Source organism: Nansenia antarctica (genome assembly GCF_963989245.1).
Source record: "Nansenia antarctica genome assembly, chromosome: 5".
Taxonomy (NCBI): Eukaryota; Metazoa; Chordata; class Actinopteri; order Argentiniformes; family Microstomatidae; genus Nansenia; species Nansenia antarctica.
This window is the reverse complement of record NC_137690.1, coordinates 48,970,878-48,988,022: the sequence shown is the minus strand read 5'-3', so window position 1 is coordinate 48,988,022 and position 17,145 is coordinate 48,970,878. Positions and strand designations below refer to the sequence as shown.

The window sequence follows — 17,145 nt, the reverse complement described above, 5'->3', positions numbered from 1 at the left end:
CTGCTGGCTTCTTTCTTTCTCTCTCTCTCTCTCTCTTCCCCTCTCTCTCTTTCTCTCTCTCTCTTCTCTCTCCCTCTCCCCCTCTCTCTCTCTCTTTCTTTCTTTCTCTCTCTCTCTCTCTCTTCCCCTCTCTCTCTCTTTCTCTCTCTCTCTTCTCTCTCCCTCTCCCTCTCCCTCTCCCTCTCCCTCTCCCTCTCCCTCTCTCTCTCTCTCTCTCTCTCTCTCTCTCTCTCTCTCTCTCTCTCTCTCTCTCTCTCTCTCTCTCTCTCTCTCTCTCTCTCTCTCTCTCTCTTTCTTTCTCTCTCTCTACGTAGGTGGTGAGGGACTGGTGTGGCTGCAGCACTACCTGTTGGTGTCCAGCGAGATTGCCATGGCAAAGAGGAGGGACCTGACCAACCTGGTGGTGTCGTGTGCCTGGGTGTCCTGCACCTTCTCAGGCCACACCATGGTGGAGCTGAGCGAGCATATGTCCCTGCACCTGAAGGACCACCTGGGAGACAGAGACGCTATGGAGGAACTGGGTGGGTGAGGATGCAGGCAGGTGTGATTGCTACTGAGTAGGGATGCACTGATGCCGCGTTTTAGTTGCCGGTACCGAATCCGAGTACTGAACTTTGAGTCCGAATCCGAATCATCCGATAAAAGGCTTGTTTATTTGAAATGTGAAACGCTACTGCCACCCCTCGAAACACTCGCGTTGCAGATTTTTCTGCAGTTTTAGTCGTTTGTCTCAATGGTGAAGTCATTCCAGACCGTAGACATGGTTGTTATTGTTGTCACTGCATGCACCCGACAGTATATATCAGCTCGATGCTGATGATGATGCTGATGATGCTAAGTATCGGATCGGTGCATCTCTGCTACTAAGGCTGTGTCTCGAAAGCCACACTTTACTAGCTAGCTTTACTACTGGACACCTTTCCTTCAGGTGAAAGGCCTGTAGTTGAAACCCACCCAGTCCTTTGTCTATCAGTCATTTCAAGGGTAAATCATCATGAAGTGCTTCGAGAAACTAGTCCGGGCCCACATAGTCACACGCCTCCCGCCCAACCTGGATCCATACCAGTTCGCCTACAGAGCCCACAGGTCCACAGAGGACGCCATCGCGACGACTCTCCACTCCACTCTATCCCACCTGGAGAGGGGAAACAGCTACGCGAGACTGCTCTTTGTGGACTTCAGCTCTGCCTTCAACACCATCCTTCCAGACAGGCTAGTGACCAAACTACTAGACCTGGGACTATCACACTCTATATGTGCATGGATCAAGGACTTCCTGTCCGACCGCCCCCAGAGGGTGCGGGTGGGCTCCCACACCTCCACAGCCCTCAGACTCAGCACTGGGTCCCCCCAGGGCTGCGTGCTAAGCCCCATCCTCTACAACCTCTACACCTACGACTTCACCCCCGTCCACCCCAGCAACTCCATCGTAAAGTTTGCAGACGACACCACCGTGGTGGGCTGCATCTCGGGGGGGGACGAGGCGGCGTACAGGGATGAGGTAGAGCAGCTGAGCAAGCTGTGCAAGGTTAACAACCTGCTGCTGAACCAGTCAAAGACCCAGGAAATCATCGTGGACTTCAGGAGGAAAAAATCAGGGGTCCAGCCCCTGCTCATCGACGGAGGGAGCGTGGAGAGAGTCTCAACCCTCCGATTCCTGGGGGTGCACATACAGGATGACCTGTCCTGGAAGAACAACACAGCAGCAATCATCAAGAAGGCACAACAGCGGCTCTTCTTCCTGAGAGTCCTCAGGAAAGACCACATCAGACAGGAGATGCTGGTGGCCTTCTACCGCTGCGCAGTGGAGAGCATCCTCACCTACTGCATCTGCAACTGGTTCTCCAGCTGCACAGCCGCAGAGAGGAATGCGCTTCAGAGAGTCGTGAGAACGGCCCAGAAGATCACCGGCGCCCCCCTCCCCTCTCTGGAAGAGCTGTACAACACACGCTGCCTCAGGAAGGCCTCCAAGATCTCCAGAGACCCATCCCACCCTGGGTACGAACACTTTGCTCGGCTGCCCTCGAACAGGCGGTACAGGACCATGTTCACAAGGACAAACAGACTGAAGCTCAGCTTCTACCCCAGGGCCATCCAGGCCCTGAACACAGCAAAGACCTAGGTTCTGGGCCCTGGACAGTCTGGACGGATTGATGGCAGCTGCTGGATTGAAAATCAGGTGTAGTGCTGAGGCACAAATGTGTACATTTCAAGCCTGCAAACTGCGACACTTTAAATGAATGTGCAATAACACTATGTGCAATATGACAATCCTAGGGTACATAAGGTTGCAGAGAATAGGAAATGTTAGAATAGGTATAGCATAGCATAGAGTACAGCACAGTGTTTTATTTGTACAGTATAGTATAGTGGATAGTGTACATAGCCTTTATTTATGTAAACCAGCTCCTTTCCCTTCTTGTTGTTTTTTTTTTGTTTTTTTTCTTTCCTAGCACCAGGGGAGCCACCCCTCCCAAATTTCGTTGTTTGGTACCTGTACTATATCAATGACAATAAAGACCATTCATTCATTCATTCATAAAGGAGACATGGAAGGAAGGGGAATGTATTGCTACTATTAAGACAGCCAAGGTTCACCAGAATACCAGTATTACCACTGTTGATCTAAAAGGTGAAAAACCCGGGGCTCGTAAGTGGCGTAGCACATTAAGGCGCATGTCATAACATCGCAGGGTCCTCGATTCGGTTCCGGCCGTCGACCTATCCTGCATGTCATCCCTCCTCTCTCTCAACCATCCTTCCTGTCAATCTCTACTACTGTCTCTATCCCAATAAAGGAGAATTGCCCTAAAAAACACATTTATAAAAAAGAAATGAAAGCTGAAAGCTGATGTCCTCTGTGTCCCTCCCTCTAGATGACTACGCCTGTCTGTGGGAGGGCTGTGAGTTCCTGGCCATGGGCAGCCCCAGGGAGCTGGAGATCCACGCCCACTTCCACACCTTCCACGGCAAGCTCAAGTTCATCGGCTCGCAGCTGCTCAAGTCCCACCCCAACTTCCCCAGTTGCACCCAGGACCTCCACAGCAACAACCTGGTGCCCGAAGTCTCAGAGGGACTGATCTGTCAGTGGGAGCACTGTGATGTCAGTAGCACAATCTCTCAGTTCAATATAACATTGGTTAATCCCAGGGGGGCCATTTAGAAGGCATCTTTAGTTACAGACAACAATGGTGTGAATACATCTCGTGAGCTTAGAATTATAAGGTTCTATCTCTGTTTAGGGTAGTTCAGAGATATTGAGCGTGAACGTTTTTACATTCCATTATGTTTTGTGAGATGGAACCTTTGTATTTTATGAATTACTAACTAAAAAATGTCAACATTTTAAAAATAACACCACACAGGCATTAATAAACACCTAATGGATCAGATTATTACTCAATTTTTTTAGAACCTTATAATTCTAACGTCACAATCTGTGCACTGTAAGCTACACACTGTGCCCTAACTCTTTTATTTAATCAATTGTTGTTTCAAATCTTTTGAAACTATAGAGCCAAAAGAAGAAAACATGTTAAACACACTACATAATCCACTGTCACCCCATGTGCCTCTTAAATATATACAGTATATATATGTGCCATTGACGCTTTTATCCAAAGTGACTTACAGTGAGTACATACATCTTTTAGTATATATTGTTCCCAACGGAAATCGAACCTACAACCTCTTTATATATGTGATGTGTTCTCTTGTTGCTCCCTGTGGCGCAGAGTACATTCAACAACCCAGAGTGGTTCTACCGCCATGTGGACATGCACGCGCACTGCACAGAGCTGCAGCCGCTCCCTGACCAACAGCAGGCCATCTTCTGCAGCTGGAAAGGTACTGAGGCTATCAGAGGAGATCAGCAAACCTTTTTTCTGCTGCATCGTGTGTGTGTGTGTGTGTGTGTGTGTGTGTGTGTGTGTGTGTGTGTGTGTGTGTCTGTGTGTGTGTGTGTGCTTGTGTGCGTGTGTGTGTGTGTGTGTGTGTGGAGTATATGTGTGTGTGTGTGTGTGTGTGGTGTATATGTGTGTGGTGTATGTGTGTGCAGTGTTTCCTCTATATGCATTTATTCGTGGCGGGTCGCCACGAATACATTTTCTCTGCCACTAATTGATTCAGTCCACTTTATGACCGGAGAACATTAAAAAAATCAGATTAAAGCTAGTTTAGGCCGCTTTCAGACCTACATTTCGTTCCGATTTAGGGTGTGGTAAGTTACAATATGTTACAATGTTGCAATTAACCTCCGCTTGCAAAACAGTTTTGTGATTGGTCCGAATTTAGTGGGACATTTGGATTTCTGGAAATCCCTTCCCTCTCTCTTCGCCCGTCGCCCGTCCCTTTAATCCCATATGCGTATCCTAATCGAAAATGCAACATCATCAACGACGACTGTGGGTTCTTGCATTTACTGCTGTTCTCTGGTTCATATTCTTATACCAGTGCTCACTATAAAGTATTTTAAATGAACATTCGTAATGTAGTCTAGTCTCTGATGTTCATGGTCAACTAAATCAGGCTAAAGAAGGGGAGTCGAATTTTTATTGACAGCGGATTTACATGCTGGAAAAACATGCAGCTAAAATTCAGGGAACATTTGGACAATAAGAGACACAACGGAGCTGTGGTCGCGCGGGGCAAAAATAATCTATTGCCTCTAAAATCACCACAAACAGAACGGCGGAGGTACGGGTAAACAGGGCTCATGTCGGTTTCATCAAAGGTAAGAGTTGGTTTTCTTTAACTCAGCTGATGCATTACCTTGCTGTTGGTTGTTTACCGAATGCTCCATCTGACTGTCACACTGTGATTTTACTTGTGTAAACAGTTAATGAGTAACGTTAGCCCGTTTTGTGCATGTACTCTCATGTAGGCCTACTTCGTATTGATGAGCTGATGATCTTTCATTGTGTGCGTGTGTGTGTGTGTATGTGACTGTCAGTCACAAGTTTATATTCTACGGATGTTGTTCAGTGCTGTATGCGCGTTCCCTGTGTACTCTACTCTTGTGTACTTCATATTCGATGAGCTGATTATCTCTCGTGTACTTCATATTCGATGAGCTGATGATCTTTCTGTGTGTGTGTGTGTGTGTGTCTTAGCCTGTCAGTCACATGTAGGCTATATGTTCAATGCTGTATGCGCATGTTCCGCTGCAGCTGTAGGATATCTTGGTATTTGATCACCTTCTATATAAAATCACCTGTTCGGCTTTAATGGCTTAACCACAAATGTTGTCACCCTCTAGTTTTCGGTGAAATTACGTCTTTGTTTTGAGCGCCAGTGCGTGTTTCATGCGCGTGCACGCGAAAAAGGACCACTCCGCCACTAATGTGAAAAACCCTGGAGGAAACACTGGTGTGGTGTGTATATGTGTGTGGTGTGTATATGTGTGTGGTGTGTATATGTGTGTGGTGTGTGTGGTGTGTGTGTGTGTGTGTGTGTGTGTGTGTGTGTGTGTGTGTGTGTGTGAGTGTGTGTGTGTGTGTGTGTGTGTGTATATACAGTATATATACGTATGTGTGTGTGTGGTGTGTCTCTTTTTCTTCAGCTGATTATGTCTTCATTGGTTTCCAACCAGACTGCGACGCCTTCTTCAAGATCAAGTACCGCCTGCGGGAGCACCTGCGCAGCCACACCCAGGAGCGTCTGGTGGCCTGTCCCACCTGCGGCTGCATGTTCTCCAGCAACACCAAGTTCTTCGACCACATCCACAGACAGGCCGAGCCAGAGGGTGAGGGCACTTACATTTACCTTCATGTTTTACATTCTCGTCGTTTAGCAGACGCTCTTTATCCAAAGCGACTTACAACCAAGTCTATGGGCCAGTTTCACAGACAAGGCTTAAGCCTAATCCTGGACTAAAAAGCATCTTCAATGGAGATTTTACATTGAAAGTGTGATTTAGTCCAGGACTAGGCTTAAGCCTTGTCTGTGAAACCGGCCCTATGTGTCTTAAGTACGTGAATTATCTGTACATCAGTCATCATAAGAACATATCTCTGCTACCATACCAGGGGCCGTTGGCAGTCACAGTGCTAGAAGAAGGATTATTATTTATTATTATTTAGTTTTTATTTAAAGTAGAGAAACGACAAGGGGTTAGTGGAGGGACTGCTCTCAACACGGCCCCTTGAGAGGTTACCTGCAATAGAACACTGTCGAGACGACGCGTTGGTCCTCTGAAGCTCAGTTGATAGAGCATGGAGCTAACAACGCGTAGTTTGTGGTTTCGATTCCCGCTGAGAGCATATATACTGGAAAATATATGCACTCATTCCAATGTAAGTTGCTTTGGATAAAAGCGTCAGCTGTGCATGGTTGATGCAGGTTGATATTGAGTTCTTAGGAGATCTTTTCTGCCCTCCGCAATAACACTGAACAACAACTCCTCCTCCGGCTGGCTCCTTCTGGGTGATCAGTAAGGCTGGAAGATGATAATAATAATCATAATAATCATAATAATCATAATAATAACCTTTATTTGTATAGCACTTTTCCTGCAAATGTTGCGTCTCAAATTGCTTTCAAAGATGGATTTACATCATACTATATAAAATATAATGTTTCAGATGTCTATTATTGTTTATTTTAGTCTAATTATTCAATTGTCACTTTATTTTGTTGTTTGTGGTCTGAGCTGTTGTCTATTGTCACGACCCAACAGCAATGTGCGTATATTGATATTCAATGGGCTCGTTCCCACACAGGGCCGAGGCCAGACACAGGTAGCTTAGCTCAGGGTTAGCTGACAGCACCCAGGTAGATGTTAAGGGGAAATGGCTTACCTGGCTCCGATGTATCGTGGCGTGGTCCGCGGGGATACTGAACAGCCCGCACGTTCGTTCAGTCGGGTGTTCCTTCCCATTCAGTATTGACATATAACAGAACAAACAAAACCGGACACGACACAACACGACCTCGGGGGTAATCCAATATTCCACACGGTAATAGTCTTGATAATAATTGTCCAAGGGGTTCTCTTCTAGATAAGGCGTCTCAATCAGTATTTCTCTTCTCGCTTAACTCCACTCTCAACTCTCCTCTCAATCCTCCTCTCAATATACCTTTCGAAAACCCCGCCATCTATCTATCTATCTATCTATCTATCTAAGTATCTATCTATCTGCCTTCTCATTCCTCCAGAGTCTCTGGTGTGTGAGCATTGTGACAAAGGCTTTGCCAACGAGAGACTGCTGAGAGACCACGTGCGTCAACACGGTGAGCGCGACAGTTTTTTTTGTTTTTTTTGTTTTTAAAATATGCTTTTAGGCATTTCTGCTTTATTGGGATAGAGACAGTAGAGGTTGACAGGAAGGATGGGTGAAAGAGAGGAGGGATGACATGCAGGATATGTCGACGGCTGGAATCGAACCGGGGACTCTGCGATGATATGGCATGAGCCTTGTGCATTAGCTGTGCTAATTTACGCTCAGTAAAGCAAAGTCGACTAGATTTTAGCTATAGTCATTTATCAAACAGGGCAATGGTGTTTTTGAACGAGACATTTGTAACTGTCTAACGTAACATGAAATGTTTGACCACTTTTAAATTGTATCGGACCCATTGCCAAATATAACAACAACAAAAACAGAAAATGACTTTGGTTATGGTCGGTGTGTTTACTGTGTAAACTTTGTGTTCCTCTGTCTCCCAGTGAACCACATCAAGTGTCCCCTGTGTGACATGACCTGCACCTCTCTAGCCACGCTCAAGATCCATATCAAGTTCCGCCACTGTGACGAGCGGCCCTTCCCCTGTGACTTCTGTGAGAGCAGGTTGTGACCCCAAATCAACTCCTCAGAACTGACCCAAATACCCCAAATCAACTCCTCTCAGAACTAACCCAAATACCCCAAATACACACTACAGAGCCACGCTGTTACTGTGCTGTGCTGTGCTGTACTGTGCTGTGCTGTGTGTGTGTGTGTGTGTGTGTGTGTGTGTGTGTGCGCGTGTGTGTGTGTGCGTAAAAAAAGCCCCTCGTAGACCGTTGCCATATAGCTTCCATAATGAAAGCGTGTATTGTAACCCTTGCTCACGTTGCTGTTTTTGTCTTATTTGGTTGACGCCTCCAGCTTTAAGAACCAGCACGACCTCCGGAAGCACATGGAGACCCACAACGAGGGAGCAGCCTACTACTGCACCATGGAGGGCTGCGACTACTCCTCCCGCATGGCCCATACCATGAAACAGCACTTCAAGAGAGTACACAAGGTCAGGCAGCAGGCTGTCTGACACACAGCCGTCAGTACAACGTCAGGGCCGAGATAGAGGGGAGCTGTTTTATTACGGCGAGACCTTGTTTCCACCAGACAGGCTGTATCGGCCCAAGTCTCCACATCCAGTTCCTTTCAGTTGAACCTTTTTAAAATGAATATATGAATGAATTAATACCTCTCCATTAAAGGGATAGTTCACTTTTTTGCACATTATGAACCATGGATGACAGTTTCTCCAGGCCCATGGACTGCTTGCAAGGTACGGAACTGTCTATAAGGTGTAAAAAAAAGAAAATAATCCATTTAATGGAGAGGCAGACAAGGTTGAGTAGATCTTTTGAAATGCTTTTGGGTTGGTGGGATGATGTGGTGATGAACTCTCATGGCTGTTCTGTTACTGACGCAGTTCTCCTCTGTAGGGCGGCTTGGTCTCCAAATACAAGTGTCATCTCTGCGACAAAACCTTCTCTTGGTGTTACACACTGACCCTTCACCTGCGCAAGAAACACCACCTAAAATGGCCGTCCGGACACTCTCGCTTCAGGTGTGTGTGTGTGTGTGTGTGTGTGTGTTTGCGTGTGTTTGCTCTGAGAGCGCCGGAGCGCACACTGGGTTCAACGTCATAAAGGGACCAAGTCATTTCATTGGACAAGGGTGCTGATTAGATTTCCAGAATTTTACGAACACAGCCTATGCGTTTTTGTTGGTGAATAAAGTCACTCTAGAATGTTCACAGTTTGGGGCGACTTTAATCGCCCCGGCACTGAATGAGTTAACATCAACCAGGCCAGCACAGCACAGCACAGAACAGAACAGCACAGTACAGCTCAGCTCTGTAGTGTCATAAGAGTGTCAAGTGAATTGATGTGAGCCCTCTTTAGGCTTATCTTCCCCTTGAGCCAATCAGTGTGATGAGTTGACAGATGTTTGTCACGGATACCTAAAGCCTACTTGCAGTCAGCAAGGTCAGCCCCCAAACCCCTCTCTGGTCAGTCTGCTCTTCCATCTCGGCTTGCCGCCTGGCACCGCCGCCTCTACATGCATGACAGTAGTCACGCTACTCAGCCACGACTTTTCACTGTCCTGCCGCCCCGCTGGTGGAACAAGCTGCTGTCAAGAGTCACTACCTATCTTCTACTGTAGATTGAAGACCTCTCATCACAACATAAATGTCCTTCCTAAAGACCTCTCCCCCCTCACTACCCCCCCCTGTACAGTTTCTCTACTATAAATAACATTTAAAAATAATAATAAACACATTTTTCCTTCTTCTAGCATTGTGACTGCCAATAGCCCCTGGTCCTAGCATAGATTACTTTTTGTTATGATGACTGATGGATAGATGATTCACTTACTTAGACAAATGTATTTGTTGTAAGTCGCTTTGGATAAAGGCATCTGCTAAATGCCAAAAAACGTAAATGTAAATATTAACCCTTGTTTGTTGTTGTTTTTTCTCCACAGGTACAAGGAGGACGAGGATGGCTACCTGAGGCTGAACATGGTGCGCTACGAGACGGTGGAGGTGACCCAGGAGATCATGAAGAACATGGCCGCCAAGAAACGCCCCCAGCACCGGGGTCCCGGCTCCAGCCGCAGCCAGGCCAAGAGGACCGCCGCCCCCCGGGCGGACCGCAGCAACGACGGCACCCCGCCCGGCTCCTCCTCGCCCTCCTCCTCCTCCTCTTCGTCGTCCTCCTCTGAGATGTCCGCGGGGGAGGAGGAGGACACGTCGGGCCAGCCCAGCCCCAGGGGCAGCGACTCCCCCGTGTACTGTGTCATGAGCAACGTCTCGGACGACGTGGGGGACGACCCCGACGCCACCCGGGACGGGTCGGACTCCTGCGGTCCGTCGGGGGCAGTGAGGGCCCTGACCAAGGTGGCGAGGGGGCTGGGCATGGACGTGGTGTGACCCTACCCCCCCATCCCCACCCCTTCGCTCCCCCTCCTCACCCCCTTACTTTCCGTATCGGACCTAGGGTCTCAAATAGTATTTGAAATAATTTTAAGTGCTCTGCTTTGGTCGATTGAGATTGCCTGGAACCATGGAACCCAATGGAACCTAATGGAACCAATGGAGTAGTCTCAAAATTGCGAACCCCTGGACACCTAGCAGATCAGGCAGGCTCAAGCGAACACTCAAAGTGTTTGAGAGTATTCTGAATACTTCTTGACCCAGCCGGTGTGCTGGGGATTACAGTGGTCCCTTAGCTTAGTCCTGCTGACACCGCCATCACCGCTGTAGTCTGCAACCTCGCGCACGCAGAGTGCCCCATGTACACTAACAAGCTTAGAAGCGAGCCAGTGCGTCCTAGCTTCAGAGAAATGTAAAGCCAAGAGACTCAGTCAGCCATTTATTTCTTCTTGGGCTGGGTTTCACAGACAAGGTTTAAGCCTAATCCTAGACTTAAAAAGCATCTTCAATGGAGATCTTACATTGAAAGTGTGATTCAGTCCAGGTGGGTATTCCATCGACGTTGCTAAAGGGAAATCCAGGCTTATTTTGGATAAGTCTCGCAATACTTATCATAATAAACCTCGATTTTCCTTTAGCGAAGTCGACGGAATACCCCCCAGGACTAGGCTTAAGCCTTGTCTGTGAAATCGGCCCATCTTGACATGCACTAGCAAGTCTGCTTCTCATACGTATTACAGGAAGTCCGTCTCATCTTCAGATTTCTCTGGTGCTAGCGTGCAACCCCTGCTTGAATATACAGTCACACCAAATCGTAGAAGAGGCTGTTGTGCGTCAATGAGCAGTGATTTTCTTCTCTCTCAATCCAGCCATTAACGTCATTTTATTAAATAAGCACCTTTGGTCATTAAATAGAATAAACAAGCTCTTGTTTTCGTATATATATATACAACAGATTAGCAGATGGTGTTAACGCCTCAGGAGCTATGCAAGAGACAGCTTGTGGAGCAGCTGTGGGTCACTGCCTACAGCTGTGCTGTAACAAGGCTCTGGTTTCACCTGGAGTTTAACTGGGATGGCCCGTCTGGGTCAGTTAATCAAGTTTACTTCAGTATCTCTGGGAGATAAAAAGTTGAACCCTGAATGTGAAGATTGAGAACGCTTTTAAACATTATTTTTATTATTATTATTATACAGTGTTTCAGTTCATGGTTAATTTTTTTGTGTTCTGTGAGCTTTAATGTGGTAACTGCCCTAGAAAAGGTCCAGCAGCTTTAGTTCTTCATTGCAACAGATTGTACACCAGCGCATAGCAGCTTTGATCTCAGGTTTTCATCGTTGTAATCAAGTCTCACGTCAGACGTTTTTATCTCTAGTCATCTTCATGAATACTGAAAATGATTTTTTTTATGGTTTTAACATTATTACACTGTCTTTGTCACACAGGACTGACATGATTTGATATTAGTAGTTCCATGGTTTTTATAGATTGTTTTTATAGTATTATTTTTTTATAGATTTGTCAACATTTTGTCTGTTATTTATGGGGGTTTTTACATCTTATCTTTTGAACGTTAATTTAACAAAGACATGATTTAACAACACTTGATTGACTCAGTGGGTAGCAGACCTTTTATGTTCATAAAGTTTTAGAGTTGCAAGATGTCAATAAATTCTGTTTTACAAGGCACAGTGTTTTTTCATTCCTCTTTATAACAGCAATAGTGAGCCAGCTGAGCCATCTGAATAATGGAATCATCGTCTTAGAGCGAAGCTTTTACTAAATGAACTGTCTGTTGCTGAATTACATTGCTATGATAAGCACACAGTCAAACTTTACTACTCGCAGGACCAGAAATTCTGCCAATTTGGCAAATGCTAAATGATTTGGTGGCAGTTCATCTGGGAACATTTGAATTTGAATTTGTATAACTTGATAAATTATAAACTATCATTACATGAACATAATGATCTAGGTCAGGAGTAAAGAGCTTACAGGACCCAGTCCACACTGACACCACAGATTCAACTGCTCACTGAATCAATCAACATCAACATGTCTGCCAGAGTGGTGTCTTCTAATGTCAGTCATTACGGGGGTAGTCCTGTAGGGGGCACCATATATAGAGATAGAGAAGGGGTCCAGAAGGGATGGCGTAGCAGCCAGTGGCCCAAGGCGAGGAAGAGTCCTGAGGAGGTGGTGGTGGTGGTGGTGGCTGTGACAGAGCATCTGTGTGAGGCCCACCCAAGAGCTGTGGTTCCCCGGGTAGGTGGAGGCCAGGAGGCCGGGGTGGGGCTGTTGCAGGTGGGTCCCCAGAGCGGCAGAGTGAAGAAGGGGGTGTAAATGACGACTATGCTGCTGCAGCTGCTGCTGGTGGTGGTGGTAGTAGTCTGCTCCGAGTGCGTGCAGAATCTGTCGCTCCCTGAGGTAGGCCCTCTCTTGTTGCTGCCTCAAGACCAGTGATGGGGGGTGGTGCTGGTGGTGGTGGTGGTGGTGGGGGGGTAGGGGCAGCTGCTGTGTGAAGCCATGAGGCCACTCGGCCTCCAGCAGCCTGGAGTCCACGGCGGCGCCGTGCTGAGGATGGTGTCCGTGGGAGGGGAGGTCCATACCCCTGTGTAGGCCTACATCCCCCCCCCACCACGCCTCTCTCAGGGGGTCCCAGGGAAGGGCCGGGTAAGGGCAGAGCTCTGCGTCTGGGTGGGAAATGAGACCCATGACAGGGGTGCCGACATGAGTTCTCCTGACCAGAGGACTTGGACTGTCGATGGGGTCGCCGTGCCCTGCAGTGAGGTTCCTCAGGGTCGTGTGCTGCGTTGACGTGCGTGAGGGTGGGGTGGTGAGCGTCCGGGGGTGGTTCGGGGGGGGGTACTGCTTCTCGGTGATCCCTGGGGATTCGGGGGCCTCGTTGTCGGAAACCTCCTGGTCGTCATCGTCGTCCCTCTCCCGCTTCACCCTCTTTGCTTCCGTGTGGCTCCCACACTCCCACATCTCCCTCTTCCTGTCACCTGACTCCCAGCTAAGGCTGCCGTTGGATCGCCCATGTTCACATTCGGGGGGGGACATTTTTGGAAGAAGAAACCTGTCGTTGTCGGCAGGTGTAGGGTCAGGGGTCACCGCAGCGTGGTGGGCTTGATGCATCTCCGGGGTGTACTTCATCCCCTCCTCCAGCCTGTGGAGGTGCAGCTGCTGGCTCCACTCCTCCTCCCTGAGCTGCTCCCTCTCCTGAGGGTCCCTGGCGGGGGGGTGACCTCGGGGAGGCTCTGATGATCGCCCGGACTGACCGACATCCTTGAAGCATCTTTCTACCCTGTCCCTGCAGCAAACAAAGACAAAAAACATACAGTACATATAATATATTCGATTTCAAAATGAAATGAACGCCCAACTTGACATTTTGTTTGTTGTCCACTTTGTCGTCTACCCACTACCCCCTTGTACAGTTCCTCTACTGTATAGAAAAAAAAGAAAAAAAGTAGTCCCTCCTTCTTCTAGCATTGTAACTGCCAATGGCTCCTGGTTTTGGCATAGGTTTGTTTTTCTTATGATGACTGGTGGATAGATGATTCACTTACTTTAGACAAAAGTCGCTTTGGATAAGTCCTGCTAAATGTCAAAAATGTCAATGTAAATTCTGATTCACCTTGAGCAGTTGCTGATGAGGGAGTCCCATCTGTTGGTCGGCGGTTCAGGATCTTGTGTGGAGCGCTCAGACTTCCACAGGACAGGGGGAGGTGTCCTCTGCAGCCTTCCGCCCCACCGTTCAGACGTGCCACCACCCACACGTTGGCCATTTAGGTTGTCCTTATGATGGAACGTGGAGCTAGCTGGTGTTTCAAAGGCAGAACAAAAATGTGTTTTGGAAAAAAAAGAAAAGCTATTTCGATTCACTTGTGCCTTTGTTATTGTTGAAATAATAATGTGAAACTAGCTAGCTATAATGTATGGTAATAATAATAATAATAATAATAAATGTTATTTGTAAAAGCACTTTACATAAGGAATCTCAAAGTGCTACAATTAAAAACAAGAAGATAAACAATAAACATTTTCAATTAAAAGGCTAAAAAAAGGCTCTATTAAAAAGGCAGGTTTTAAGGCCTTGTGTAGGTGCTAGGGGTTGTTTCAGGACAAGCCCATGCTCTATGCTAGATACAGTGCAGTAGCTGAACAGCCCTTCACAATAAGAGTTTTGGTCCTTGATGTCACCTTGGCTTGTGTTGGAGTGTCTGGGGCTGGAGTGCTGAACCAACAGGTGATTCCTGTGATGGTGGACTGTGCCGTTCAGGTCTGGGCCAGGAGACAAAGTCTCAGTCTTCAGACTAAAGTCCAGCTCCTGGGGATCCACCTGCATCTTCTGGTGAGAAGGAGGAGGAGAGAGATAAAAGCCTTAATCAATGTGCTGTTTAGGTCCAAAATAAAAGAAATACAGCACAGGAAACTTATACTAATGCATCTTGTGTTGTATGTATAGAAAGTATGTCAATAAATATATAATAATAATAATAATAATAATAATAATAATAATAATAATAATACATTGGACTTATATGGTGCTTTCTAGACACTCAAAGGCACTTTACAAACTGAAAAAATTTAGTAGTAGTAATAATAAAAAGAAACATAAGATAAATAAAAGAACGTATAGGGATCTAATACATTTTTTCTTTGTAGGACAATCTACTCTGTAGCCTATACTGCAATTACACCTAGATTTCGTGCGGAGAAGCGGCGAACAAGCAACGCCGGCGTCCTCTGTCAACCGGCATTTTTATACATATACAGTACTACAATATATATTTAGATATATACTACAAAATATACAATATTATTGTATCAGGACTAACGCTGTAGGCTACACATAAACGGCCGGTTTCACAGACGAGGCTTAACACTAAAAAGCATCTTGAATGGAGGTTTTACATTGAGAGTGTGATTTAGTCCAGGACTAGCCTTAAGCCATGTCTTGTCTGTGACCCCGGCCCTTATATTAGAAGATGTCCCTGTCCAATAGTGGATAATTGCACTTTTCCCAACCTTTACTCTTAGCTGATGCCGGTGAACCTGCCAGGCGATGTAGACATGCATTGCACCCCACCACCCCGGGTTCTGCGGAAATAACCATTGATTTTCATTGACGTCTCTTAGGTCCTCGTGTTGACAGACAGTTTTAAACTGTTATTAACATTTGATAAATGTCATGATCGTTTCAAGACGAGGCAGATGTAGGTAATGTTCAGGGAGACTCGCTGTCAATGTTGAGTCTTAAAGGTTCTCACTCTCCGATCCTTATGGAAGCGTTTGTGTAACCCAGTCCCAGGTCCAGGGGCCAAGTCCAGGAGGTGAGACATCTAAACAAAATAATAATAATAATAATTATTATTATTATTATTATTATTATTATTATTATAATGATAATACTAATTATAATAACGATAATAATAATAATATTAAAATAGAATAACAATTAATAATAAGAATAAGAATTTAAGAAAAGAAAAACAAAAATATAATCATATCATAAAAGCAGCAGTAAAGGTCTAGGTGGAAGGGTAAGCTGATCAATATGTGTCTAAGGTCTGCTTTAAAAAAAAAAAAAACACCAGCATTTATTTCTCCAAAGCATCACCAGGGACCTCATTTAGAAAAAAAAAAGTACGTGAACGTCATCTTTGACTTTCACGTAAGCACATTTTTCTAAACGGACGTAAGCATTATTTATAAAACGGACTGTGATGGTTTAAAATTGCGTACGTGCTTCCTTCTATAAATACCAACGCAGGTAAAATGAACGCAGGTGAATGAGGTTTGTATTAACGCCCTGTGATAGCAGCTCAATTATAGCGGCTGAATTAAGCCAAGTGCTATAATATAGGGTAGTCTGGAAGCGGGAGAGGACAGAGAAGGGTGGCTTCTCAGTAAGTTGCATTTGTAACGTTTGATCATGACAACTAACCAGGCAAATGCTTATACTCAGTAGGCTACTCAAGTTGTAAAAGAAAATCTGGGGAGGTGGTGGATTTTATCATATGAGGGGCCTCATTCATAAAAAAGTACTTGAACGTCATCTTTGACTTTCACGTAAGCACATTTTTCTAAACGGACGTGAGCATTATTTATAAAACGGGCTGAGATGGTTTAAAGTTGCGTACGTGCTTCCTTCTATAAATACCAAACATACTTGGAATTGAACGCAGGTGAATGAGGTTTGTATTAACGCCCTGTGATAGCGGCTCAATTATAGCGGCTGAATGAAGCCAAGTGCTATAATATAATTGTCGTATTTTATCTTATTGGTTATGAATCAAAGAACAGTTATTGAGTTTAAGACGATTTAATTAAAGTACAAAACATATACAGATACCAACAGCTGGATCCTATGTCTGGTCTCCTCTGCTGGGCTGGGGTGGTTTAAGAGAGCGAGATCTGCCCCTGTCTTGTCCTTTTGTATGCCCTTTTTTCTTTTTTTTTTATAAATTTGTTTTTCAGATTTTATCCCTTTTTCACCCAATTTGGTAGCCAATTTAACCCAACTTAGCATCCAATTATCCCCTGCCTATTGCATAGGATCCGCCGCACGACCCCGTGGCCGGCAGTCCCAGAGGAGGGCGCCAGGCAGACTAGGCTGACTGGCTCCTCGAGCCCAGTACCGTTATTCCGGCACCCAGGGGGCGGTGTTGCGCGACGGATCCTAGTCTAGAAATACTCCTATACCCCCCTCGGAAGCGGCCGGCCAATATGCCGCTTCCCGTGTGCCTCGGCCATATCTGGATCTGGCGAGCCGGGATACGAACCCCGGCCCCGGTGGGCGTATGCCCTTTTCTTATGCAAATATCTACCAGTGATCCTATCACAGTCACCTAGATCTCTGGCCTATCACCTTCCCTAGGGATGGTCAAGGGGGGAGAGGCCAGAGTGTGTGTGTGTGTGTGTGTGTGTGTGTGTGTGTGTGTGTGTGTGTGTGTGTGTGTGTGTATGTGTGTGTGTGTGTGTGTGTGTGT

General features: G+C 46.2%; 1 protein-coding gene across 1 annotated transcript; it reads left to right on the top strand.

Annotated features, from left to right (window-relative positions):
- Positions 1-328: 328 nt before the first annotated feature.
- LOC308157639 (histone H4 transcription factor) lies at positions 329-11,768 on the top strand. Its single transcript, XM_080531238.1, has 9 exons — positions 329-521; positions 2,877-3,103; positions 3,735-3,846; positions 5,591-5,743; positions 7,156-7,230; positions 7,667-7,787; positions 8,088-8,226; positions 8,651-8,775; positions 9,696-11,768. The coding sequence occupies exons 1-9, from the start codon at positions 371-373 to the stop codon at positions 10,141-10,143; spliced, it is 1,551 nt and encodes a 516-aa protein (XP_080387364.1). The 5' UTR covers positions 329-370; the 3' UTR covers positions 10,144-11,768.
- Positions 11,769-17,145: the final 5,377 nt, after the last annotated feature.